We start from the raw sequence: 26487 nt of genomic DNA, 5'->3' as shown, positions 1-26487 counted from the left end.
TGGAGGTGAGGGGACTGACATCTGGATGTTCCAGGACACATCTGGAACTACATTCAGGACTCTTCTTCCTGTCTTTGTCCTCCTCGTCGTCTCAGCCTTTGTGTTTCAGTAGAACATGAACACAGCAGTGTAGTTACAGGAGGGGAGCTCGTAGATAGTCTATGGCTAGCGCAGCCTGCTCTTCTACATGGAGCACTTCTTGCACATCTCCCCATTCACCTTTACCTGGACTGTCTAGCCACATGGATGGCAGTCATTGAGCCACTCTGCAGAAGCGGGACCCATGTGGATGACTCATCCATGTGATTTGTTTTGAACATATTCCACGGTCTGCAGGGCTCTATTGGTAACTCAGAGCCAACCAGGCCAGCTCTGGAACATTTGGACCACACATACCTGGATTCAACATTCCGGCTTCTTTCCAATCCCTATCCTTCCCTAAACAGTTCAGTGTAACCATAATAACCGCAATTGACCTACACTGGGGCGCTTAGAGAAGTATCAGCGCAGTTGCCAAGTGAAGATGGTTCAGGGACAAAGACCAAACCTGAGCAGTTATCCAGATTGCTACTGCCAGGCAGGGATCCATTTTCATACAAGAATGGTAGCAGAACGAAATTGTCCTCGCCTGCACCTGTGAGATGGTCCAGGGCTGGGCACCCGTCCATTTTCTGCCTTGAAAACTACGCAGATAGGGAAAAAAAATCTACCTCATCCTGAAAAGCCACCAGACTACTTGGAAATGCCTAACATGTTGTGAGCCAGCAATAAACACTAATAGAAATAATAGGTTTGATTCACAAGTGCTGCCTCAGAAACCCTGGTTCTGTGCACAGAACTGCTACTACTCAGATATATACGTATTGAACTGAACTGTTTCTGTCCTTTCAGTTACAGGAAGTGATTTCCACCCATCTATTTAGTTATTTTTTTTTGCCAGTCCTGGGCTTGAGCTCAGGGCCTGAGCATTGTCCTTGGACTTTCTCAAGGCTAGAGCTCTACCACTTGAGCCTCAGCACCACTTCCGGGTTTTTTCTATGTATGTGGTACCGAGGAATCAAACCCAGGTCTTCATGCATGCTAGGCAAACACTTTAACCACTAGGCCAAACTCCCGGCCCCTTAGTTATTTTTTTTTAAGACCAGTAAATACACAGGATTGGCACCTGGATACACAGAACCCTGTCTTTCTTATTTCATTCCATAAATCCTTCACGAGGATCCACATTACAGAGATTTTATTGAATGCATCTCATTTATGCTAATAAGCTATGGAAGTGTTGTGTTTGTGCTATAGAGAGCAAATCAGGCTGACTGGAAAGGCAAACACAAAGCAAAGTGGTCCTAGTACTACACACGCATCAGGGAGCCGGCAGACTGTTCAATCTTTGTATCTCTATTCATCCTGTCTGTTGGCCTACTAAACATCTGTGCAGAAACTGTTATGCTATAAGTTCTCATCGGCTAGCGGGACCCTTCCTACCTTAACGACAAGATGATGACATTGGATGGGGGAGGAAAGTACAAGGTCAGGAGTTGTTTCTACTCAGATGCTGAGATCAGAATAATTTGTAGAGAACTGAAGCCCCAGTTTCAATCTTTTAACAGTATTGAACCTAGTGAACACAGAGCTCTGTGGGAGAGTTTTTTCCACAGGAAGGAGAAGTGAAAGGGAAAGAAGGAAATGTCTTCCCTTCTTCTTTGCCTGGGCAGATAAGCACTGTCAGGTCTAGACGGGTCTCTGTATCATCTGGGAAATCTCAGAACTTGAAGCTGACTTGGGGCTTTGCCTAAGCAAGAGCCCAATCAGCACTGTGAGCAGCTGAACAAATGATGAAATGCAGTTGACATCAGAATATGGACCTCACTAAGGTCCCATCAGCTCCTGGCCCTGGGTATGAGCTGTGAGCTCCTCATGGTTCACTGGGCATTAGGAAAAGTAGCAAATACAAATGACAGAACAATCTTTCCAACCACAGCTAAGTTCCAAGACATTTTGTAGTGCTCAAAGCTACACAGAGTACTGAACCATCTTTCTGCTCATTCAGATCTCTGCTAAAGTTTATATATTAGATATAGTAGGTCATTAAGAATAACAAAAAGGAAAAAAACTCTAGCAATAAAATATGAAGTGGAGCACGGGTGGCTCACACCTGTAATCTTAGCTACTCAGGAAGCTGTAATGTAAGGATCATGGTTCAGAGACAGACCAGGAAGAAATATCCATGCAACTCTTTTTTTTTTTTTTTGCCAGTCCTGGGTTTGAGATCAGGGCCTGAGCACTGTCCTTGGACTTTCTCAAGGCTAGAGCTCTACCACTTGAGCCTCAGCACCACTTCCAGCTTTTTTCTATGTATGTGGTACCGAGGAATCGAAACCAGGTCTTCGTGCATGCTAGGCAAGCACGCTACCACTAGGCCAAACTCCCGGCTCCCCATGCAACTCTTATCTCTAATTAATCACACACAAAAAATCCAGAAGTGGAGCTGTGACTCAAGTGGTAGAGCATAAGCCTTGAGCAAAAAAGCTCAGGGACAGTTCCCAGGCCCTGAGTTCAAGCCCCATGACCAAGGACAAAACAAAAAATGTCTGCTGCTAGAGTTTCCATCTCATATTTCCAGACCACAGTTCTTGGTAACTGAAACCGTGGTAAGGGAAACTATGGAGAAAGGATAACGACTGTAAACAGGACCTGAGCCATGTGACCAAGAGCAGTAGAGAAAGAAATTTTTCCTAAATGCTATTCAAGGAATCAAGGGAGATGGTTTCCAAAGAGGCCTAAAAACAGGGCTGAGGAGATGGACTAAGGAAGACCTGCCCCTAGGTAGAGAAAGTAGAGGATACACTATATCATGTAGTAGCCTGAGGGCTAAACTGCCCCAAGGTTAGCTGCTCCACTCAGACAATCTGATTGTCTGTCTGTTATTCATTCTATCATGCCTTTACACCGCTAGTCATCTGTCCTAAGGGGGCAGAAAGTTCAAGTAGACATCATGCTGGTCTCTACAGTGTTGGAGTCCAGTGTAATCAGGCATGGGCTTTGCCTCTGATTGGCCTCATCGACTTCTGTAGCTTCTGGAGTGGGACTGGAGCAGAAGGCAGGCTCCCGGAAGACACAGGTGCCAGGGGAACTCAGCCAGGCCTACAGAAAGACACACACAAGTGCATAATCAGACGCAGCCATCTGTGCTCTCTGAGGAAGTAGATTCAGTTATTCTTAGGGTCAAAGGGAAGTCACGGGTTCTGAGTCTGGGGGTTGATAGTTGGGTTGTATGAAAACCATTTTCTGTGAGCTGTCTGGGCTGTGAGAGCAAGCTAGTCCCGCTAGCTGGGAATTGGAGCATGCTGCTGACAGAAAACATGACATGGGAATCATGAGTAAAATGGAGCCCCCTAAGGGGATATGGTAATGACATGCAAGGCCGAAGAGTGGCCTAAGATTGGGTTGGGAATAATAGCAATGGAATGCATGAACCACAGGCGCTGCGAGGGTCACCCAGCCATCTTCCAAAACCACCCCAGTGTGCTTTTTCCATTCAACTCATTCATGTCAAAGAGCCCTAGAGCATCCTGCCTGCTAAGCAAACTCTCCTCCACGCAGCTGCATCAAGTGGCAGCCAACCTTCTGCTTTCTCCAAGAGCTCTTCAGAACTTAGCACCCACAATATCTCTGATCCTTCAGAATTAGGAGAAATTGGAGGCTGGCATGCAGCTGGGGTAGGGCTGACCCACCAGCCAATTTCTGTTTTTGTAATTTATGCCACAAAATGCTGGAGGAGGAGTGACAGAATAGAGCCTAGCACCTATTACATAGCCAATACTTGTCATTCTTATTGGGGGGGGGGATATTCCTGTCCCCTGTAGGATACTACACAGTGACCTGAATTTCTATCCACTAGATGCCAACTATACATTACTGGACCCCAGTATCAGAGTATCTCCAAACAGTGCCGGATGTCCCAAGGAAGCAAAAAGTCACAGTGAATTGGAGCTGTATGTGTCTCTAAAGCCATGCCTGAGGGTCAAGACCCAGGAGTCTGGTGCCAGATTCTGCTCTACACATGTCTGGTAGTGATTATCTTGGGCAACTCGTTATCCATTCCAGACTTCAGAATCCTGCTGTCATTTTCAGAAGAGTCCAAGGCCTATGAGGAAAAAATGTTCTGGAAAAAATATTTAGCTTATTAGTACTTACATATCTTGCTTAACTGGACTCTCCAACGATTAATAAAAACTTTCTAAAGATCTGTTACACTACATTGTACAGAGAGTCAGGAACACTTCATTTAGCACATAAAATTGATTAGGAGGACCTGGGGTACAGCTCAGTGGTGGTACAAATTTCTTAAAACTCATGAAGCCCTGGATTCCATCTCCAACAACAAACACACATACATACACATTAAAAAAATGGCTCGAGAAAAGATGTACTCAATACCTGACTTATCTAATACTAACCCCTCTGTACATCATCTTTACAATAAAAAAATTGTCAGGAGAGCAGATCTCAGGATAAGTGTTGTTTCCTAAATAAAGAAAACCTCAGCTCATCCGCGTGGTAACGCTATAGAAGGCCCTGAAGAAGAGAAGTGTTCCCTGCCTTCTACATCATTTCTCCTGAGTTGTTCCATTGAGGCTAACCCACCCCAGATTATTAACATCTTGTATGAAGAGGTTATCAGGACGCATAAGGGCCTCATGGACGCAGGTGAAGACCTAATGAAACAACATGTATGTACATCTTTGACGCTGTGCAGAACTGAACAGTGAGGTACTGGGTAACCTAAGAGGAGTTAGTGGATAACCCCAAGGTAAGGTACTAGGTAACCCAACTTGGATTAGGCTTAGTACCTAGATGAGGTACTAAATAACCCAAATTGGAGTACTGAATAAACCTAGGGTAAGGTACTAAGGAACCCTAAGGTCAGGTACTGGGTAGACCAAGGTGAAGTACTATCTAACCCCCAAGTGATGTAGTGGATTACCCCAAAGCAAGGTGAAGTTATGGTGAGATACTGGATAATCCCAAACAGAAGCATTAGGTAACTCTAAGGTGAGGTACTGTGTAACTCCAAGCAAAGGCACTGGTAACCCCAGAGTGAGGTCCTGGACAACCCCAAGATGAAGTGCTGCATAGCCAAGATGAGGTATTGGTCAATGCCACCAGACTTTCCACAAATGTGTAGCAGACCATTGGGACTTTTAGGCCGGCTGCTGTATCAAAGAGTCAGCCTAATACACTTGATGTGCTCTTGACTTCCCAAGATCCTCAGCAGAGAATGTGAAGAGAGCAGCTGTTCACGACCCCGGGAAAACCTGGAAACCTTTGGAGTTCCCCCTTTTCCCCCAGTTATATAACCAGCACATCGGCATTGTTAAGATCTGATCCAGAGAAGTAGTTGCTCCCCACTCTTCCACCAAGGCACAGCCTTCTCACCTAATGGCCTGTCACGGTCTAGCCTACAGGAAATAAACAGCAGGCCACCTAGGCCAGTGGAAACTCACCCATTTCTGGCAGCCCTGAATCTTGAAGGATTCCTTTTCTAATCTCCCCACCCAATCCTGAAGCCCCTGAAAGGAGAGAGGAGCTCCCCCAATTGAAGTGATATACTCATGTGGCCTTCTGGCTGAGCCCTCGCAATATGGCCAGGTTTCTGTGTATGTAAATGGCGTGAATTCTGTTCATGTGGACTCCTGCAGCTTTATGTGATCACCCACTTCCCAGCACCAGCACCCTGAGTAGTGGTTTAAGCCCATGAATTGCAAGGAGACAACAAACCATGGCTGTTGTTCATGCCCTTGTGTGGACAGAGACAGAGGAAACTTCCCCTGTTGTCTGACTCTTTCACATCTGCCTTGTTACCTGCCCCCTGGTGATGAAATATTCTAGAAAGGTCACAAACCTGAGAGCCCTGGGAAAGATGTGCTATTAACTACAGTGAAGAAAAGGCCACCTAGCGCTGCACCAGAGGATAAACTGAGCTGCCTCGCTGGAGGCAGCTTTCCAGACAAATTCTTTAAGTGCCTTTTATAGTTAAATTACATTCTTCTACTGCTGTATTTTTCATTCTTTCTCATTTCCCATAAAACCATCTTACTGTCTCCATGATACATTCAGAATTATATGGCCTGGAATCCCTAGGCTGTATGAAATATGTACGCTTTAGTAAAATTCTTGTACCCAACCCCCAGTTATGTCTTACCATCAAGCCAAAGTCTTCTAATTTCTGACTGTCCCATCAGGGTGAAATGTTGTATGGACTTTTACAACCCCACTATTCGATTTGATTTATCGGATTATCTAGATGTCTTCACTCAGTTTCATTCTTGGTACCTTTGCTTACATAATGCTCATCTTTTTTGATGTCTGTTTGCCTTCAGTTATACATGTTTCAGTATTCTGGAAACATAGGTTTTCGTGTTGCCATGTCCTACCTGTTTATTAACAGTGCCGTGAGGTAGCTAGGGCTGTGGGAGAGGAGAAGCTCATTTGTAAAATCTTTATCTACAAGGTGGGAGGGATCAATAATCTCACCATACAGGTTTGCTGTGATAGCTCATAAGAAGTCAAAGAAAGGGAGTTCGGCCTAGTGATAGAGTGCTCGCCTAGAGTGCTCAAAGACCTGCGTTTAATTCCTTGATATCACATACATACAAAAACCTGGAAGTGATGCTGTGGCTCAAGAGGTAGAGCTCTAACTTTGAGAAAGCACAAGGGCCCTGAGTACAAGCCCCAGGACTGGCAAAAAAAATGTGGAAGAGAAATCAGCTTCAATGACCCTTGCTGTGTAAGAAATTACTCCTTACCCAATGGTTTAAAAGCTAGGTTGCTGTGCTGTACTTCTGGCTTCTGTGAGTTCAGCATTTGGGCAGAGCTGGCTGGAGCCTATATTCCCCTTATCTTTCTGGGACTCAGCTGGGAGGATTGGATGGATGAGGATGGTTTGTGTCTGGGCTGGAGGCACATTCTCATGCTTTTGGCAGCTGATTCTGGCTTTTGGCTAAACCCTCACTGTGCTATGTGCCAGAGCCTGTGGCCTCCCTGTGGAGAAGTTTGGGCTTCCTCATGACACAGCACCTGGGTTCCTGAGGGAGTGTGTGGTGCCAACCCTGGCCTCTCACATGGCTGACTTCCTGCTATGTTATATCCTTCAAATCTGTAGCAGAGGCCTGGCATGCCTGTTGGGGGAATAGGGGAGCCCTGAATCAATCTCTCTCTCTTTTTCTTGTTGGAGGAGGTCATGGGGCTTGAACTCTGGGCCTGGGTGCTGTTCTTGAGCTCTTCAGCTACCCTTGGGCCACAGCCCTGCTTCCCATTTTCTAGTGATTAATTGGAGATAAGAGTCTCATGGCTTTGCAGTGACTGAGCTGGCTTTGAACCAAAATTCTCAGATCTCAGCCTCCTGAGTAGCTAGGGTTACAGGGGTGAGCCACCACACTTAACTAAATCTCTCTCTCTCTCTCTCTCTCTCTCTCTCTCTCTCTCTCTCTCTCTCTCTCTCTCTCTCCTCTCTCTTCTCTCTCTCTTTCTCTCTCTCTCTCTCTCTTCTCTCTCTCTCTCTCCCTCTCTCTCTCTCTCTCTTTCTCTCTTTCTCTCTCTCTCCCCCCCCTCTCTCTCTCTCTTTCAATGGTGGAGAATGGGTGGGAAGGAAGCATTGGGGCTTTTTTCTTTTTTTAGTCTTCTCTTTGCCTTATGATGCCTCTGTTTCCTTGACTGTTTTGTTTTCTATTTAGTCAAACAGTTCCTCTGGTTCAATACCTCTTACTAATGTTCAGGTACCAATCTGACTGCATCTGCTCCCCTTGAGGAGTCTTTGCTTTCCACTCCCACTGACCTCCCACTGACCTCAGAGGCTTGGCAGTGCCAGCACACCGACAAGTAGAGCTGTAGCCAGGGCCTCGAAGCAAGAACCCCCCACCCAGTCACTGCTTCCCACCCCCAGCAGAACCTCTCACTTTTTAAACGAATCAACAGTTTTGTTTATTAATGTTAGAACTATGGTATGAACTGCCCTGAGAACCCACTGTCCCCCATATGTTGACTCCACTCTCAACTTTGTTATCCTTGAGGCCTCCCAGGGTCCTGACCCCACCTTAGGCACTGATGAGCCCTTAGACTGAAGGCTGCTGAGTTTCTTGACATTGAATCACCTGGCAGACTTCTCATGGAATAGGCCACCTAGAGTGCCCACTCCTGCTCCGAGTTCACTGACAGTCCTTATGTGTCTAGCTGTGTACAAATACCATGCCCCCTGAGGACATTTTCCATCACAGCCCGTGACAGCTTGTAACTTCACCTATGGGCTGAGGGAACCACCAGAGTCAGGCTGTTTTCCAATAGAGTCAAAAGCAAAGATGGAGTTGTGGCCATGTGCGTCTCACTCATAGACTTTGCTGGGAAGGAAGCCGTGTATCTGAATCTCCATGCTAGAAACCTGTGTGAGGGGACCATCATTGATCACCATGGTAAAGAGAGACAACTTGGAGCCTCTCTCAGGTGTCCAGTACTTTATATGCATGCGTTCATTTGATCTTATAACAAGTCCCCTAGGTCAGGTCTCACTGGTACAGTTAGGGGAATTGCAACACAGAAATCTAGATCACTTGTTCAAACGCACATAACTTCTCAGAAGTAGAAACCAGCTAAGATATAGTATAAGGAGCTTAGGGGAAAGAGAACAAAGAAGAAGAACCAGAGACCCCAGTGAGGTTCCACTGGCTTCTATGGGTTCCTGTTAGACAAAAAGTGACATGGTCTGGTTGGAGGTTGGAGGACTGGGAACAGAACTTCCCTCCTGGATCTTTAGGAGTCCTGATGTAAAGGCTGCCTCCATGTTTTCCTAAGGCTCATGATCCCTGGGCACCATCTCTTCATGATCTCCTGTGGGAGGTTCACAAGAACCTAGATGCCCTGTGCTATTTGTTAGAAAGAATAGATCTCTTAGACTTTGCTCTAAACCCTGTTTAAGTTCTAAATGTTCTGTGTACTGTAACCCATTTCATGAGGTCAGAGATCCAAGGTCATAGGAGAGTTGGCGTTAGAATCACATTTGCCCCACTTAGAGCAGATCCTAGTGGGGCACCCGACAACTGTCCCTCAGCAGTGCCACTGGAGGTGGAAGTACGGTGAGAGAGGACAGATTGCTGTCCTCTGTGCAGCGCGAGGACATGAAGGTCATGTAGAACATGAGCTTCTGGCTCCTAGCCTGGCCTCCTTCCTCTTTCTGCCTTTGATTCTGAGTGCTAAACACTCACATGGGACAGGGATGAAAGACAGTCTTATATTTTTCTAGCTAAGACCAAGACTCTTTAGGACATATTTCTGGTGGTTTTGTTTGTGTGGTTTTCATCTTTAAAGACTTATCCAGATGATGTTGCAAATAAAAGACCTAAAGCTTACCTGAGAGGCTAAGGGTTGGTCTTATCATAGAAGAGGGACTGAAGAGACACATCTGGGTTGTGGCTTCAGGTAAGGAAACACTAGCAGATGAGCAAAAAGCCAGGTGGAAGCCAGGTGGTCTGAGAAGCATGTTCACCCCAGTGCCAGCAAAGGACATAGCTGATCACAAAGTCTGAAAGCAGCCCTGACAGTGAGGAAACCAGAGAAATAGAGATGACAGGAATGCCCCTATCTTGAAAACAAGAGCTCAGCCTATGGGCATATCCCATTTATCTCTCTAGGACTGTGGCTCCAGGCCCCCCATGGCACCATATTCACTGTGCCTGCTGACAGCTGGAAGATACCCTGTGCCTTTCCCCAGCACCATGATAGCATTCCTGCCCTCATTCATAGAACGGTGTTATTTTATTTTCTAGTTTAGAGCTTCTGAGATAGTCTCTGTAACTGATCCAGATTAGCCTGCTTTTGGGATTCATGAATATTCTCAACACTAGAGGGTTCTAGAAGATTGTAGACAGTAGTTGACCCTTTAGTCCTGTCTACATTGTATTTGTAACTAGACTCGATATGCTGTGGCTGGGGCTGGCGGGATGGTAGCTTACTGCTAGAACGTTTGCCTAGCATGGGAAAGGCTCTGGGTTCCATCCTCAGCAACAGAGAGAGGTCAAATAAATTAATAAAATGAATAGATATGCTGTAGTTATTCTGCTCAGGCTTGTATTAATGGGAAGTGAAGGCTAGGCCAGGTTCCAGATGTGTGGGCAGAGGGTACTGGCATGCATCATTTGCCTCTGGTGGAAAATCTCTATGGGGAAATCCTGGGAATTGCCATGGCTGTCACTCAGTAGCATCCCAGCCACACTAAGAAAGCTGCTTTCAAATCCCCTTAAACAAACCCAGGGGAATGACATGCTCGCCTGTGCCACAAAGTTAGTGAGTAGCGGGCTAACCTGCTGTGTCATTGGCACAGAATCAGCATTCTGTGTAAACACCTCATGTTCATCCATAAATGACTCGGATGAAAATTTGAACAAGCAGGATTCATTTCCTGTTTCTACTTATTGCTGGCTGTGCCTTAAGTGCAGCATCTCCCACAGGCTCAGATACTGAAGTTTGACCCAGTGTGGCTATGCTTAGATGGTGTGACCTTGAAAACTTTGGGCTTAGTGGAAGTTAATTGGGCCATTGGGGCTGCACCTCCAGAATGAATTAGTATGGCTTCCCAAAGACCCCGGCTGGTTCCCACAAAAGTGAATTTTACAAAACCAAGCCTGGTGCCTGGCTCTTTCTGGTTTCCTGTCTTGGCATATGATCTCTCCACTGCCCACAGTGTCCATAAGGCCTTCATCATTTGTGCCTCTGACAACTGATAGGGCCACCTTCTCTTTTGACCTCCAAAACTGAGCTAAATAAATATCTTTTTCTAATATATCTCCTGGGTACTTTTTCATAGCAACAAAAAAAAATGGACTAACATAGTGTCCCCGAGGATTATATGCATTGCCTTATTTATATCCCAGGACATGGCCTCAGATTCATAGTTAAAATTTGAATTCAAATCCATGCTCTTCAACTTTCTAGTCAATTACCCTGTGTCTACTGTTTACCATCTCAGAGCCTCCATTTGTCTTGTAGAGTTCCTTTAGGAATGAAATGGGAAAATGTGTTGGTGAGACTCTGTCAGCACCTGGCTGACAGAGTGTTCCCAAAAAAAGAGATACCAGTATAATTACTGTATTTCAATAATCATGTAGCTTATTTTACATATTGTGGCATCAAGGCTAAGGTTAGATTAGTAAAGTGTTGTTCAAAATCTGCCACCTCCTAAATGACACGGGCACCCAGCTCCATCTGGATCCAAAGCTGTTGCCATAGCCTGTGCTTCTCATAGATCAAACCACACAGCTGCTTATGGTCCTGGATTCCTCAGGAAGATGTCTCTGGGCTTGAGGGGCTTTTTCACACCATGCTACACATGATTGATCATCCAGACACACTGCCAGGCCCAGCTCCCAGGTGGTTTTTTTTTTACCAAAGTGAAGAATAGTGTTCACTTGCTCTTAGCTTTGGTTCTGAGCCCAGCAAACTGTTCAGATGATGATGATGATGCATGTGGCTTTGCCCTGAAGAACCAATGCCTGCTTGTTGTTATGTCCCTTTGGGTTCCTTGTTCAAAGTGTTCCATGCAGAGCCACAGGCTCTGAGTTCACAGAGCAAAAGGCTTTACCCCTCATAAAAGAAAAAAAAATAAAAGATTAAGGGGCATCTTTTCTATCTAAACCAGAGGCCAGAGAAAACGCAGTCTGATTGGTGCCTGCTGCCTGCTGCCTCCTGTTCCCTGCTATTTTGTGAACTCATCCTTTCAATCTTTTTTTCTTTTGTCAGTATTTTTGAAAATATGCTTTAATGTTGAAAATACCCAGTAGCTTAGCACGCAATTTTTTTCTCTTTTAATTGGCTTGTTAACTTCTTTCTCTAGTCACTGTAGATCTTCTATCCTGCCCTCTCTGAAAATCTGCTGCATATTTATATTGTCATAAACTCTTCTCTGCTTTTTCTGTAACTGAATTTTCAAGCAGATCAGAGTTCTGCCCTTTCTCCATGAAAATTTAAGTGGAGCATAGCTTTTAATTACCCTTTCCCCATCCCTGACAGGAAGGTTTCCAAACATAAAATAATAATAAAAAAAGCTTCCAGTTTAACTTGCTGCCTTGGAGCTAGACTCAACAAAGATAAGAACATCATGTTTCCTCTGGTCCTTATTTCTTTCTTTTGAACATCTCACATCTTCTTAAAATCTCAGGCATTGTTTGCCATGCCAGGCACATGTCTGTTAGCTTCTGCCCAGGTTCTTATGCGAGGAGCTGTGGTCTGATAGTTTCTGAATCTGATACTCTAGCAGTGCTTTCTCTTAGGGGAGGGAAGCCACCACCCAGGGGAGAGGTTCAACAGGAAATTTTCCAGTAAAGAATTCAGAGCAAAAGACACTAGCATACAAGATCCCAGCCCTCCCTCAGCTGCTACTAGGAAGAGAAGCAACTCTCACCAAGGTTCTGCCCTGTGCCCGATGCCCTGGGCATAGGCACTTCTGCCTGGCTGGCAGATATAGGAGATTTTTTTTTACCATACACACCCTTATTTCCCCTATGTCATTTTAACTAGAGGAACAGTTAAATAAAATGTTTCTGGGGTTTCCAAACTGTATCCCAAAGGCTCATAGCTCAGGATCAGGAGCTATGTCAAGATACTCAAGGCAGAACAACAAACTGTAGGAATGTGGTAAACCCTGCCTTAGAGTGTTCTCATGCAGGACAAGACACAGACATGCTCCAAAACTCTCCTGTTAATACGCAGGCCCAGCCATGGTCCTAGGTTTACTTGAAGCCACATCAGATATAGTGTCATTATCTACAAGAGCTGTGTGCTCCTCTGTTCAGCTGGTAAAGTTTCCCAGTAGATCAGGCCGCATGACGGGGAGTGCTGGTTGTCTTGTGCACGCATGGTCTGTTTGAGACATAACTTCCAGGTCTTCCATTTTAGATTTGCTTTCTTTCTCTGATCAGCTTTACACAATTCTATTTAAAAGTTCTGAGTAAGACCATACATCTCTTAGAATTATTAACCCACTCTTTCAACTTTTGTGTCTCTTCAGAAAGAGAAGAAGAGCGGGCTGCTAAAACTTCTAGCCGGGGCATCTACCAAGAAGAAGTCACGCTCTCCACCATCCATCTCTCCAACCCATGACCCCCAGGCCGTCATGGATTCTTCACTCCAGGGTGCCATGGGCCCTGAAGTGTCTCCGCTGTCCATCCACAGCAGAGCTGGCTCCTGTCCTATAGAGAGCGAGATGCAGGGGGCGATGGGGCTGGAGCCTCTTCACAGAAAAGCAGGCTCCTTGGATCTAAACTTCTCCTCATCTCCTTCCCGACAACCACCTCTTTGCATGGCTGCCATTCGCCCTGAGCCCAAGCCATTACCCAGAGAGAGGTAAGAGGGAGTGTGTGTGTGTGTGTGTGTGTGTGTGTGTGGTATCATAGTCCTATGGCAGCCAAGGCTCTAGCCCCATTGGGAACACAGGGATAGCAAGGTTTTCCTGAGGTCGTTAACAAACCTCCCTCACCCAGAAACACGTGGTTCCTGAGGGTGGCTGGTACATATCAGGCACAGTGCATTTGGGACCTGGAGCATATATCATAGTGTCCTGAATTAGGGATTGTAAGGAATTCACCCAGAAATTTGTCAGAACCAGCGTGGCTCTGGGCACACACACCAAGAAGTCACAGTGAACACACTGCCCCTTAACTCTGGGAGCCTGCATAGGACCCCGGAGCCCCCTGAAGGCTTTCGTGCATCACCCAAAGAGCAGCGCTTCTTAAGCCTCAGTCCACAGTGATGTCTTCAAATTATAAAATGTTGGCTTGAGAGGGATGGAGGAGAATGATAAAAAGGGGTGATAATGATCAAGATGCATTAGGCTTACAAACTAATTTGCTGTGTAATTAACTTTAATACAAAAATGGTTTTGCAAAATAATTATAAAATGGTTCCCCAAAAATGGCTTCAAAAATATGCAATTTATGAGGTTGAACTATATAAAATTTTCAGTATTCAACCATTTTTAACTAAGTATGAGTTGAGTACAAATGGCTTTTGCCTGTAATTCTAGCTACTCAGGAGGTTGAGATCTGAGGATTGTGGTCCAGAGCTAATCCAGAAAGGAAAGTCTGTGAGGCTCTTGTCTCCACTTAACCACCAAAAAGCTGGAAGTGGAGCTGTGGTACAGGGGTAGAGTACTAGCCTGGAGCAAAAAAGCTCAAGGACAGAGCCCAAGCCCTGAAATCAAGCCCCAATACTGGCACAATACGTTTAAAATAATGATAATAATGATAATAATAATCATGAACAGTCTCCTAGGAAAGCATTAATGGAATGTCTACTAGAGTTCACTCTACCATTCAGCCATGCTGGGACTTGCAGCTGAGTACCTGCTAACCTCTGAGGCTCCCAGGGCCCTGTGGGGAAGGGGGGCAGAAGACTTCACGTTTCCATCTAGATGTCTGTATGGGAGGCTGAGACAGCAACACATGTTTTCTGTCAAAGGCACAATAGTAAATATTGCTATGTTGTGGGACCTCATGAGCTCTGTCTGTGTAGAGGGAAAGCTACCGGGGACCAAATGTACACAAATGATGTGGTATTCCAGAAAGTCCTATGTAGAAACCCTGAAACGTAAGTTTCCTATAACTTCAATATGTTGTGAAATCTTTGGATTTCTTTTTCAACAGTATCAAAGTATAACCATGTAACTAGCTCTCAGACCACACCACCCACAATATAGACATGTCACCTGGGGCAATGTTAGGATGTGGTGACACAAGAACCAGTCTTCTTCAGGACTCTAGAGGAAGAGCAGATACTGACTTCCGATGAACAGCTAAGTTCAGGTCTGTGATCATAGCTATAGTTAAGAGTTGTGAGGGCTCACATATACTACACATATTCACATATTGTCCACACATTCCTTGTTTTCTTCCTGTCCCTCTGCTTTTCTTCCTCTAGCTGGGACCAGTAACCAGCTGCTTATGATTTCTGAACATAGGTCCGGGTCCCTTGAAATCACAGAGTTGATCTTCTTACTCCTGAGAGTGGACAGACTTGTCCTCTGGGATTTTTGCCTTCCCAGAACCCTAGCTTTAAGAACATGATGTCTAATTTCCTCACTAAGAGATTGTGAAATTTCTGTGGTGAACTGAGAGATCACTGCCATTCTCAGAATCGTCATTCTAATCAGGAGGTGATTGTATCCAGAGGCTGCAGTTTCCTTCTTTGTCCTCACGAGCTCATTAAAGAAAAGCACTTGTGAAACACAGCCCGAGACCCAACTACTGATCATTCCCAGAAGCTGCCTTCCCTCAGCCTCCGCAGCTACGGGCCTTTCGGTAACTTGGAAGCCCAGCAGGCTGATGGTAAGGATGTGGCTATGGAAACATTGGCTTCCTGGACCAGGACCATGCCTGTCCAGAAGATGCTTGGGCTCTGAGCCTCCAGCGTGTGAGGAACATTTATTTTACAGCAGTAGGGATACAAAGGTGTGAATATGAGCACAGGACAGTCAGCGCACAGGTGTCCACATGCAGAGTTGAGGAGAAGGGACCGAGTACAGTGTCCTGCCTGCTCCTGTGGGCAGATTCCCAAGGGCTCAGCTTCTTCTCTCCAGTAGGCACGGTGCTCTCCTCCGTGCTCTCAGAGAAAGGAAGTTGCAGTTGTAAGTACTGCAGGGGAGCCTCAGTGGAAGCCACTGCGGAGGGCATACCTGGACAACTCCCCAGACCTGTCTGGCCAGCCCTGCAGTCTCAGTAGTCCTCTTCCTTCAGCTGGCCACCAGTAGGTCTGTCTTCCAGAATGGACTCTCTAAGCCATTTGCTGGTCATTAATTTATCAGTTAATACAGTTGCTGACTTACCTGCTCAACTTAACGATATTGTTACTTCATGATGATCCTGGTTTTCACTTCTGTGCAGTTGCTTTGTAGATTCCTTGACAGTTCAAGTACTGTAATGATAGCCTGCATCTATTGTTAGATGAGTTTTGACCCCATTGTAAGTTGATGGAAGTATTACATTCTCTAGGTTAGATGTATTAAAAATATTTTCAGCTTGCCATGTTTTTTGTCCTTGTCTTGGGGCTTGAACTTAGAGTCTAGGTGCTGTTCCTGAGCCTCTTTTACTCAAGGCTAGTGCTCTACCAGTCGAGCTACATCTCTGGCTTATTTTGGTAGGTTAGTGGAGATAAGAATCACACAGACTTTTCTACCTGGGTTGGCTTCGAACTGCAATCCTCAGATCGCAGTCTCCTGAGTAGCTAGGATTTCAGGCATGATCCACAGTGCCAAGCTTCAGTTTCCCGTGTTTTCATTTTACAATGGAATTATCAGGAGTAATCCTATTGTAAGCTGAGGGGCACCTGTGTGCATGCTGATAGTATAGTTCAGTGTGTTCTGAACAGCATGCTGATGCTCTATCAGATTCACCGCACACCACTCAGGGGCTTACTTCTCCTAAACTACATAGGAGGCAAATGTTCTGTAAAGCCTACTGGGTAGATAGATGGCCCTCTTGTCACAGAGGGGAGCAGATAATATTAGCCGTGGAGGGCAGCCCTATTTATGCCTGGTAAGGTAGATTATCTCACACATTTATGAAGCCGTGATCATGACATGGGAGTTGCTGTGGTCCTCAGCTGCCCGTTGGCACCTTTGTAACAGGGAGAATCATTTATGTTCATAAAACTGAGATGGATAGTGCAGAAGCTAGGAGTGATCTGGACAGAAACATTAAACACTTGTCTCCTATAAATTCAGCTCACATCCATATAAGCTCATTAGATCACTGAATTGCTCAGAAGCACCAAATTATTTCTTTCCAACTTTTTTTTTTTACAAAAGATGCTTGTTTGTTTCACATCTGGCAGTTGAGGCAAAAGCCCAAACTAGAGTTCAGAGCCTGGTATCATCTCACTCTGCCTTGCTTTCCCTGAGGAAGCATGAGAAGGAGCAGGGTATTCAGAGAGGTAGTATCCAATGAGAATGGAACTCTTCATCCATGAGTGTTGGAGCATTTTCAGAAGAACCGGAAAGAGTTGGGGGAAGCAAGCGGAGTTCAGGACAGTAAGACATGGAAATTCTCAGGAAGTGGGACGAGGTTGGTAATTGGAGTGAATTTGGGCCCTGCCCTCAGGTGTAGATACAGCAAACTATACATTCTCCTGGCAACTTTTCACCAGTGGGAACCCAGAGGGGAGCTAGGACTGTTATGGGGAATGCAACCTTGGGCTATCCCAAGCTATGAGGATATTTGTTCAAGACTGCATGGACCAAAGTGAAGCCTAATAGAGAAGAGGGTGTCGGATCAGAACTACTACTGTGAAGTTAAGTGCTTTTAAGGCCTGTCTTGCACAGCACCTGAGGCTCTGGATCCTTGGTAAGGTGCCAGACAGAGAGAGCTACACCCTGGTCTTAGATGCCAGTAGCACCTGCCCCTGTCCACAGGCTCCTTAGCACTGCACCTAGATAATCTAGCCCATAGCAGTCTCCCCAGGTGCCCAGCGAGCACAGGCCACACAAGGAGGCTCGGGTTCCATGTTCTATCATGCTGGTTTGAAAACTAAGGCATGAAGTACATCTACTGCCCAAATCTTAGAGAAATGACATGTGGGAAACCCTGAACCTTGTTAACACTTTTGGTGAGATCTCAGAAAGTTCAGGTGCTGAGTCTCTGCTCGTCTTTGGATTTTTGGAGCCCATTTTGAAAGGATAACCCTTTGACCAAAACAATCTTCAAAGCATCTTTCCCAGACTGCAAAAGCCCCTAAGCACCTGAGAGGTAGTAATGCAGTGAGGGGCCTGATTTTTTCAGTTGCAGAGACTGACTGTCAAGCAAATACATGAACGTCCCAAAGCCAGCTCTGAATCAGTATCTTAGCACGTGTGGGAAGGAGGAGGTGACGTGGAGAAGCTTGCGTAGCCCTAGAGGCTACATAAGAAACTTTCCAGCTATATTTTAGATACAGGAGCATGAGTGGCCATTTTTTTCTTAATTAAAAGAACAAATGAAGCCAGGCGTGGTGGCTCACACCTGTAATCCTAGCTACTCAGGAGGCTGAGATTTGAGGATCAAGGTTCAAAGCCAGCCCGGGCAATACAAAGCTGAGAGACTCTTATCTCCAATTAATCACTAGAAAATGATAAGTGGGACTATGGCTCAAGGGTAGGGTGTTACCCTTGAGCTGAAGAGCTTGGGGACAGCACCAGGCCCAGGGGTAGGGCAGTAGCCTTAAGCTGAAGAGCTCAGAGATAGTGCCCAGGCCAGAGTGCAAGTCCCATGACCAAAAAAAATGAACAAATGAAAAAGTGTTTGGGCAAAGTACAGATACATAAAAACTTGTATAAAGTGAGGGAATAGCCCCAAATTTCAAAACCTTAATGGAGGAAGGTGAGAAAGAGAAAATTTTTGGAGAACCCAGAGCTCAGCCTGGTGGGTAGGACAAGAGAAGTCACAGATGGCAAAGCTAGGGCATTTGGGGCTTGAATTGTGCACCACTGTGACATTTGTCTCCCACAGGTATCGTGTGGTAGTCTCCTACCCACCCCAAAGTGAAGCGGAGATCGAGCTGAAAGAAGGTGACATCGTCTTCGTGCACAAGAAGCGAGAGGATGGTTGGTACAAAGGGACTCTCCAGCGGAACGGCCGCACAGGCCTCTTTCCCGGCAGCTTTGTGGAGAGCTTTTGAAAGCCTGTGCTCTTGCCCTGAACTGCTGGCCTCGTGGAGGGCATCCAGGAAGCTGCCTCCGCTTGTTCCGGCTGTCAGACTTACCCATCACTCCCTCTTGTGGACCACAAAAACACTAAAGTGGAAGTGCACAGAGCTGCCTGGAGCTCTCTGGGACTTGCTCTACCCATCATGCCCTAGGCCCCAGGCCATTTCAGGGGTACCGAGCAGGGACACCTTCATCAGAAATCCCATCTAGGAGCACACAGGGGTGTACTTTAAGGCCAAGCCCTAGTAGGAAGATACCCATAGGGGCACATGTGCTGCTGTGGCCTCTGGCACCCAAGCAGTACTTGCCATCCTACACAAGAAAAGGGGCTGCAGAGGCTGCAGGCCTGGGCCGTGGGCTGGGGCCAAGAGCACCTGGAGGCATCTTTCCTGGCTGCCCTGGGCGTCAGCTCTCTCTATACCTCAGCCACCTGCTGCCTCTCCCCTTCTAGGGCATTCACCAGTCCCCCCAAAGGCCAGCCACGTGGCTCCCGTTGGGTAGCCAAGCCGAATCCTTGTGTCTTTGTCTCCTACCGGGATGATACTCAACACACTTGGTGTTTACTGCTGTCCTTCTACATCGCTTCCTTCTTACCAACATCTTTTTAATGTACAGCTGTCAGACTTTATATATTTCTAATAGGTCAGACATTGCCTATTTTTCATACATCTGGTGCTGCCTTTTTGTAAAACTAGTAATGACTTGGGTGAGCTTGAAAGGGAAAAAAAAAACAACAAGTCTGAGGCAACATCAGAGGGAAGGGTTTTTATATTTACTATTCAGATTTTGAAGCCCACTGAGAAGCCGGTCTTCAGCCTCGGCCCTGGCCAGTGCAGTCTGTGAACTGTGCATGTGTGCTCTGCGGAGGCGACCGGAGGGAATTGGAAGGAGCCAGTTTCTTTAAACCCTTACCCAAACCCCAGGCTCTGTCTAGACAGGGATAATTATTATCCAAGAACTGGAGGAGGTGCTACTCCAGTGTCCTTTTGTGTGGCAGTACCGAGAATGCACAGGCCAATCCCAGCCCGGGAAGGCAGAAGCTTCCATACATTGTTTCAGAAAAAAAAAAATCACTGCCGCTAGTAGTCTCAAAGTCTGATTTTCTTACAGTCAAAATGAACAAGATTTTTGTTGTTGTTGTTTTGTTTTGTTTTACGACAACTCTGATCCCTATCATTGCAAATTTTTTCCTCCTTTTTAAAAAATAATAACTGTTCCCATGATCTGGCCTGTGCTAAGCTTCATGTGCCAGCTAGCTGGAGCACAGTGAGAACAGGAGCTGAAGACTTTTCCAGAGTCAGCTTGAAGGATCTGGGGATACTGAAGAGGGAGACAGGCAGAGAGGGGGACCTCAGTCCTGGGTGATCCCCTCAGTGGGGTTGATAGACTTATGTTCATTAGTACAGCGGCTCTCTTCCCAAGCAAATGGCCCAGAGAAGCCTGTGAGGAGACAATTTTGTTCTTGAAGTGTACACTGGGGGACACAATTTTATCATCTCAAAAGTTTTTTTTTTTTTACAAAAACTACTCCAACTTCTTAAGTTACACTAAGTAATTAGCTTCCCGAAGCAGGGGCTATCACTGGTTTTCAGAGATGCCACACATTTTAGAAATGCAATCTCTTGCCTGGCACAAGGCCTTTGAAATGGGGAGCACTAATTTTCAGAGTTCCTATTTGGGGATGTAACTGCCGCATGAGGCAGTTGCAAACACATACAGTATGTGTTAGGTTTTTCTCCTCCTCCCATCAGATGATAAACTTAACAGACATCAGGAATTAGCCCTGAATCAAAGAGAAATTCTGGTGTAAACACAGGGAATCCTGTGTGCTGAGTTAGTGACAACCAGAACAGATTTATTCACTATCATTGCCAAATTACTTGACCAGCCGTGCACAAAAATCCTGTGCATGTTTAAATTCATGCTGTCACTCAACAGGTGCACAGATTAACACCGAAGGTGAGACTTACTTCTTTTCCAGCAGAACCAGCACTAACTCAAAAGCAACAACACAGACTGTCTCGGGCCTACTTCCCCTGTCCAGCCACTTCCCCACGTGATGCTCATAATGGGAATGCAGGCTAAGCATGGACGGCCAGCCCGGAAGAACCACTCATTCACAGCAGAGGGTGGGGCCACATGGCAAGGTGTCTTTAGAAGTCATTAGCTGGTCCCTCCCCTGGCAGAATCAGAGGTGGAATCATCTTGAGAAGAATAATTGTTACAGGCCCACCTGGCACTAGGGTCTGCTCTCAGGCTGGGTGGTGCTCCAGGATTGGAGACCAGGCAGGCGAAATAACTACCTAACCCATCCCCAGGAATCATCGGAGTGCTGGAGTGCTTTCCATATAGCCAGGCCCTTCTCCCTTCCTGACCTCATAGTCCCCAAGAAAGAGCAACAACAGAAAGCCTTGTGCTTTGGGACATCCTGCCTCCAAGTACACGCGTGATGTGGTTACCGAGATGAAGCCCATACCTCATCCTGGCCCATGATGGGCTCTTCTCAGATGTCAGAGGCATTGGATAGCTAAGGTGTTACCTTCTTGTTTTGTTTTTTTGTTTGAAGAGCACCACGGAATCCTCATCCGTGACTGAGTGAGGTTAACAGACACCAAGGACACTGGGCCCCAGGGAAGCACATGGGATGACAGGTGGCAGGGTATAAATGCCATACTGGACACCCAAAACCAGTCCAGCCAACTCACTGGGAATCCTTTGTACTTTGCACAGTACACACACATATACACGCAATGTTTCTGTTATACACTGATGTCAGTGTGTGATTTTGGAAGAATTGACTGTGGTGACAAATTATGATGCCTGTGTTTCCAAGTCTTTCAATAAAAATGAACGTGGAGAGGCAGTGTGTCTGGGTGGTGGGGACAGTGGAGTTTGACAGAGGCTGCGAGCCTGACTGAAAACAGCCCTGGCCGACTGGCCGGGGACAGATGTGGGAGGGCAGTGCCTGGGTTCCCACAAGGCTTGCACCCACTACCTCATGCCCTTGCATGGGGCTGGGCCAGCAAGAAGACCAGTAAGTTGTGACCAGTGGAAACTGAACTACACCTAGCACACCCTGGCTATCTGCCTGCTCCATAGTAAGAAGCAACAAGATAAGCTCTTCCGGCAGGCTAGAGGATCTCTAGTACCCCTCCACTGGACCATTTGCCTGGAAATGGGTCACAGAGAGCCCATCATCCTTTCTTACTGAAGTCCTTGTCAACAGAAAGTGCCTGGTATAGATCCTGGGTCTTGTCTTTTGACCTTCAGCAATAGGGAAGTGTCCTCTAGAGCACAGGATGAGGGTATAAAAGATGCCTCCAGAAAGGTCGCTGTCCCATATCAGGCAGCCAGACCAGGAGCTGGCAGAAGACTGGACCACCAGACTAAGGCATGTTGAATCTGAACCTTCCTGGATGCTTCTGTTCCCTCTTGGCTGAGACATCACACCCATGTACATGCTCTTTGCTTAGCAAAGAGCCATTTACCTTTCTGTGTAAATGAAGTGAACTTGTACAGCTTAGACTGCGGCAGGAAAGATGTACAGGGAGGAAGCACGCTATGTCTACACAGAAGATGCCTTCATCCCAACTCACTAGATGTGCAAATGAGAGAAGAAAGTGCGGGAACTGACCCAGGTCACATAGCCCACTCACACCTCACACAACCCCAGGTGAATCGCCACCCCCAAACACTGGCTGCTATACGTGCCCCTCTGTAGGAAGGTACATTGTACATGTGTGTCAGTCAAGAGCAGAATGCATAGATGACAACAATCCTGTAGGTTATGTGTGTGTGTGTGTGTGTGTGTGTGTGTGTGTGTGTGTGGAGAGAGAGAGAGAGAGAGAGAGAGAGAGAGAGAGAGAGAGAGAGAGAGAGAGAGAGAGAGAAGGGAGAGGATATATATATATATATATATATATATATATAAACATAGCAACTACAGTGCCAGTCACAGGATAGTCATGCCAATCTGTCCAGGACAAATTCAATGAGTGCAGTCTAATATAGTGTTATCGGGTAATACATGCGTGACTAGGTTATGTAACTGACCTATACTTTTTACTGTTATTTACAGTGTACTCCTACTTACGGGAAAAGTTGACTGTAAAGCATACTCAGTGGCAGCAGTGTTATGCTGACTGTGACTCACATGTATATTTATCCTGTCTCCTTTGTGTGAGGGTGCATGTGTGGTAGTTCTGGGATTTGAACTCAGTGCATTGCATTCGCACATAGCCTTTTTCTTTTTTCGTTTTTTTATTTCTACTCGTGGGACTTGAACTCAGGGCCTGGACACTGAGATTTTTTGTGTGTGTTCAAGGCAAGTGCTCTACCACTTTTAGCCACAGCTCCACTTACAGTTTTCTGGTGGTTTTGAAAGGTGATCCTCAGATCTCAGCTTCCTAAGTAGCTAGTATTATAGGTCTGAGCCACCAGAGCACAGCTCACTTAGCTTTTTTGCTCAAACTAGTGCTCTACCACTTGAGCCACAACTCCATTTCTGGCTTTTTGCTAGTTAATTGAAGATAAGCGTCTCGAGGATTTTTCTGCCCATGATCTGAGATCTTGATTCTCAGACCTCAGCTTCCACGTAGCTAGGATCACAGCATGAGCAATTGGTGCCAGATTTTGTCATGTGTCCTATTGCAACCAAGAGTCTATGTCAAGTGGCTGAGATGTAAACTCAGAGTCAGTGCAAGTGTTCACTACAAGGTTCACAAAATGACAAAACAGACCAACAAACTATCCCAGCATCTTAGAATATATGCCAGCATTAAGTGACCCATGACAGAGACAATAGGGTTAACTAGTCAGGCCATGGTGTCCCTTTATTCAAATCATGTGTTAGGGCAGCTCAGCCAGTCTGTGCTAGAGACATTTCTCGTATTAGTGAATAGGGCGTCCAGTCCTGGCTTATTCTCTGCAGATTTTGTGAACGGGACCAACATCCTGCCTCTGAGTGCTGGGACCTGCAGTGCCTGAACTCGGGCAGGGGGGAGGAGGGGAGAGGGCGCTGGGTCTTTCCCAGGGAGACTCCACAGCCAAGACCTCTCTTTGCAGGTCATCAGGAAGAACCATACTTGGTGCGGTGCCACATGTGAGCAATAAGACACACCAATCCCAAGTAGAGCTGCAAACACCATGCGTAATTGGCCATGGTATAAAGTGGTTAATCTCAGAGATCCCTGAAGAGTTTTGTGAGGGTTCCCCTGAGACCTCCACCACGTGCCTCCAGAGGATTGTGGGTAGGCTATGGTCCTGGGAACTTTTCACACACAGGGAAGAAAGGCTTTGGTCCTCAACTAAAAGAAAATGGTTTGATCTGATGTTTTTCCAGCTTTGTGATAATGTCAAAACAAAATACATCCAATAGAAACTTTTAAATCTGGTTTGCAGGGCTTGAGCTCTAACCTTTTTTGTTTTCAGCAAGCACTTTACCATTTGAGACATGCCTCCAGTCTGGGATTTCATTGATTAATTGAAGAAAGGAATCACACTGACTTTTCAGCTCAGGCTGGTTTCATGAGGCACCTGCCCTTCTAGAAAACATCACCTGACTCTGGCCTGTGACCACCTTGACCCTCTTTCTCCAATGAGATATACCCAACCCCAGCCTTGTTTTACTGCCCTTCTTCCTGTGCATACCATTGACCATGTTGTGCCTGGGGCCAGCTGGAAGAGCAGAGAATGGGCCTCAAAGCTGTGCTGCAGGAATGTGCTCATCGAATTAAAGGACTTGCATGCCCCTTCCATCTCTATGTCTTCCTTCAGCCAAGACCTAACCGATCCTCAGTCTCTGTCTCCTGAATAGCTAGGATTATAGGCATAAGCACTGGCACCTGGCCTCTGTTCTTGTTCTTGTTCTGGGCAATAGCTGCCAGTCCCATGATCACAGAAGAAAGGGACTGATGCTCTACAGTGCTCTAGTGTGGATGCATTAATGGCATCTTCAGTGCAGGACCTTCTCAGCTTACAGTGGGTTTATTGGCTACCATCCTATCATAATGCCTAGCAATTGTCTGGGTTGAACCACATGTTTCAATACCCAGCCTTCCATGTCCCACCATGCCTCCATTTCTCTGAGAGTGGCTAGAAGTGCATGGGTCATCTCCAGTGCGTCCTTCATTCTCTTCTTAAAGCCAGGCCCTTGTTTTCCATCCATGCTAAGTCCATCTTGAATCTCCTTGGTAAGAGTTGACACAGCAGCCCATATGAAACAGGCCAGCCCCAGGAGAAAAGTGAGCAAAAGTGGAAGAGGGAAAAGAAGGCACCCCTCAGACGCCTTGGGTCTCTTCACTCATTCTCCCGGTTCTTCAGAGAACTTCTGTCCTAGGTGCTGTACGGCCTCCCCACAGCTCTGCTCCTGCCTGGGCCTCGTTCTGAGCTGGCGTCTTTCAAGCCCACCTTGAGTCGACTTGGAGGCCCCTGCTGGGCTCACAGCAATACTCTCATGACCTAAAGTTGCTTGGTTGCCCACAGGAGTCCGCACAGCGTCTTTGTCTGCCTAGTGCTGAACATGTGAGGCCTTGATAGAGCCAGTGGACGGAGCCTGCCTTTCCCTGAATTCTGGGACATCCTTCCATTGCTACATCACCCTCACCCCTCTCCTGTGGCTTGGCTTCTAGACTTCCACTCTGGGACCGGTTAGTGACCCTCCTAGAAATCCCCCTGTAAAGCAAGATACAAAGTCTCAACACCCAGATCCCGCCATAGCTGTGCAGCACACACACAATGCACAGAAGACACACAACTGCATATATTCACACACACACACACACACACACACCCCTTTCTTCCCTCTAGTACTCCTGAATGGATAACAGAAAGAGGTCATAAAGGAAGGAGAAAAGGAGAAAAGGTTGGGCGTCCTGGAAACCAGAGGCTGTGTCCCTCCTCACCCCAGAGCCAGCCTGCCGTAGTAGCCCAGGACCCAAGGGACTTGCCATTACTATATGACCAAGGCCTTACCACGGACATATCCTGCGCTCACCCGCCCCTTAGCTCAGTGCCTTCAATATCTGTAGCATACTGAGGCCCCACAGAAACCATGGTCACTCTTGAGACTCAGAGGATTTATTGGCACCGGCAGGCAAATCCTAGGAGAACAAGGGACGCGTCCTCCTGGGCCTGTGTCATTGTTCTCTTCACCTGGAGCTAGGAGGTCAGAGAGCCATATCCCCATGTCCCTCGGGGAGGCAGCAAGCCCAGTTTGTCTCCCCCATTGAATGTTCTCACAGCTCTGAGATTTCTTTGAACCTTAAACCCCAGCCAGATTCTGAGCTTATGTAATTCTCTGGGAATTCCCATGTGTTGAGCTGGCTATTCCTAGAATCATTATGATTCATAACTTGGTTACAACTCAGAGCTGGTGAATATGGAATTTCTACTTTGGATTCAGAAAACCATATTATAAACAAAATAACACAGACCAGAGCTTCTAGAAGGGAATCTTGAGGTGTGTAAGTCCTCACCACTGCTATTCTTATCTTGCCACTATCCCAAATTCTGGTGGATGGCAACTTGAAGACATCTTAAACATCCTTGGATAAGAGACAAATACTTCCTCAGTACTGGGATAGAGGCATGTGCTGCCCCATGCAGCCTACTTCTGTTGATCGTTACGTAATCTGGAAAGAGACTAAAGGCTGTGACGGAAAGAAAGGAGCCAACAGAGCATTCAGTGAGGGATACGGTGTGCGGCAAGGGGCACCATTAACATGTGCTCCCTGAAAGGCTAGCTCAGCACCAAAGCAGGGATGGGGGAAGCA

The 26487-nt window shown here is 46.4% G+C and overlaps 1 protein-coding gene across 1 annotated transcript in view; it reads left to right on the top strand.

Moving 5' to 3' along the window:
- The window catches only part of Sh3rf3 (SH3 domain containing ring finger 3), a 158040-nt gene extending 139089 nt beyond the window's left edge, over window positions 1-18951 (top strand). Inside the window, exons 10-11 of the mRNA XM_090336260.1 lie at window positions 13052-13386; window positions 18519-18951. Of these exons, the coding sequence (XP_090192386.1) occupies window positions 13052-13386; window positions 18519-18687 (504 nt within the window). The 3' untranslated portion in view covers window positions 18688-18951. The remainder of the gene's footprint in view (window positions 1-13051; window positions 13387-18518) is intronic.
- The last annotated feature ends 7536 nt before the right edge of the window (window positions 18952-26487 follow it).

This window comes from Megascapheus bottae, chromosome 7 (assembly GCF_031878675.1).
Source record: "Megascapheus bottae isolate mThoBot1 chromosome 7, mThoBot2.hap1, whole genome shotgun sequence".
Taxonomy (NCBI): Eukaryota; Metazoa; Chordata; class Mammalia; order Rodentia; family Geomyidae; genus Megascapheus; species Megascapheus bottae.
Note: the sequence above shows the minus strand (reverse complement) of the source record. Positions and strands in the feature narration are given on the sequence as shown.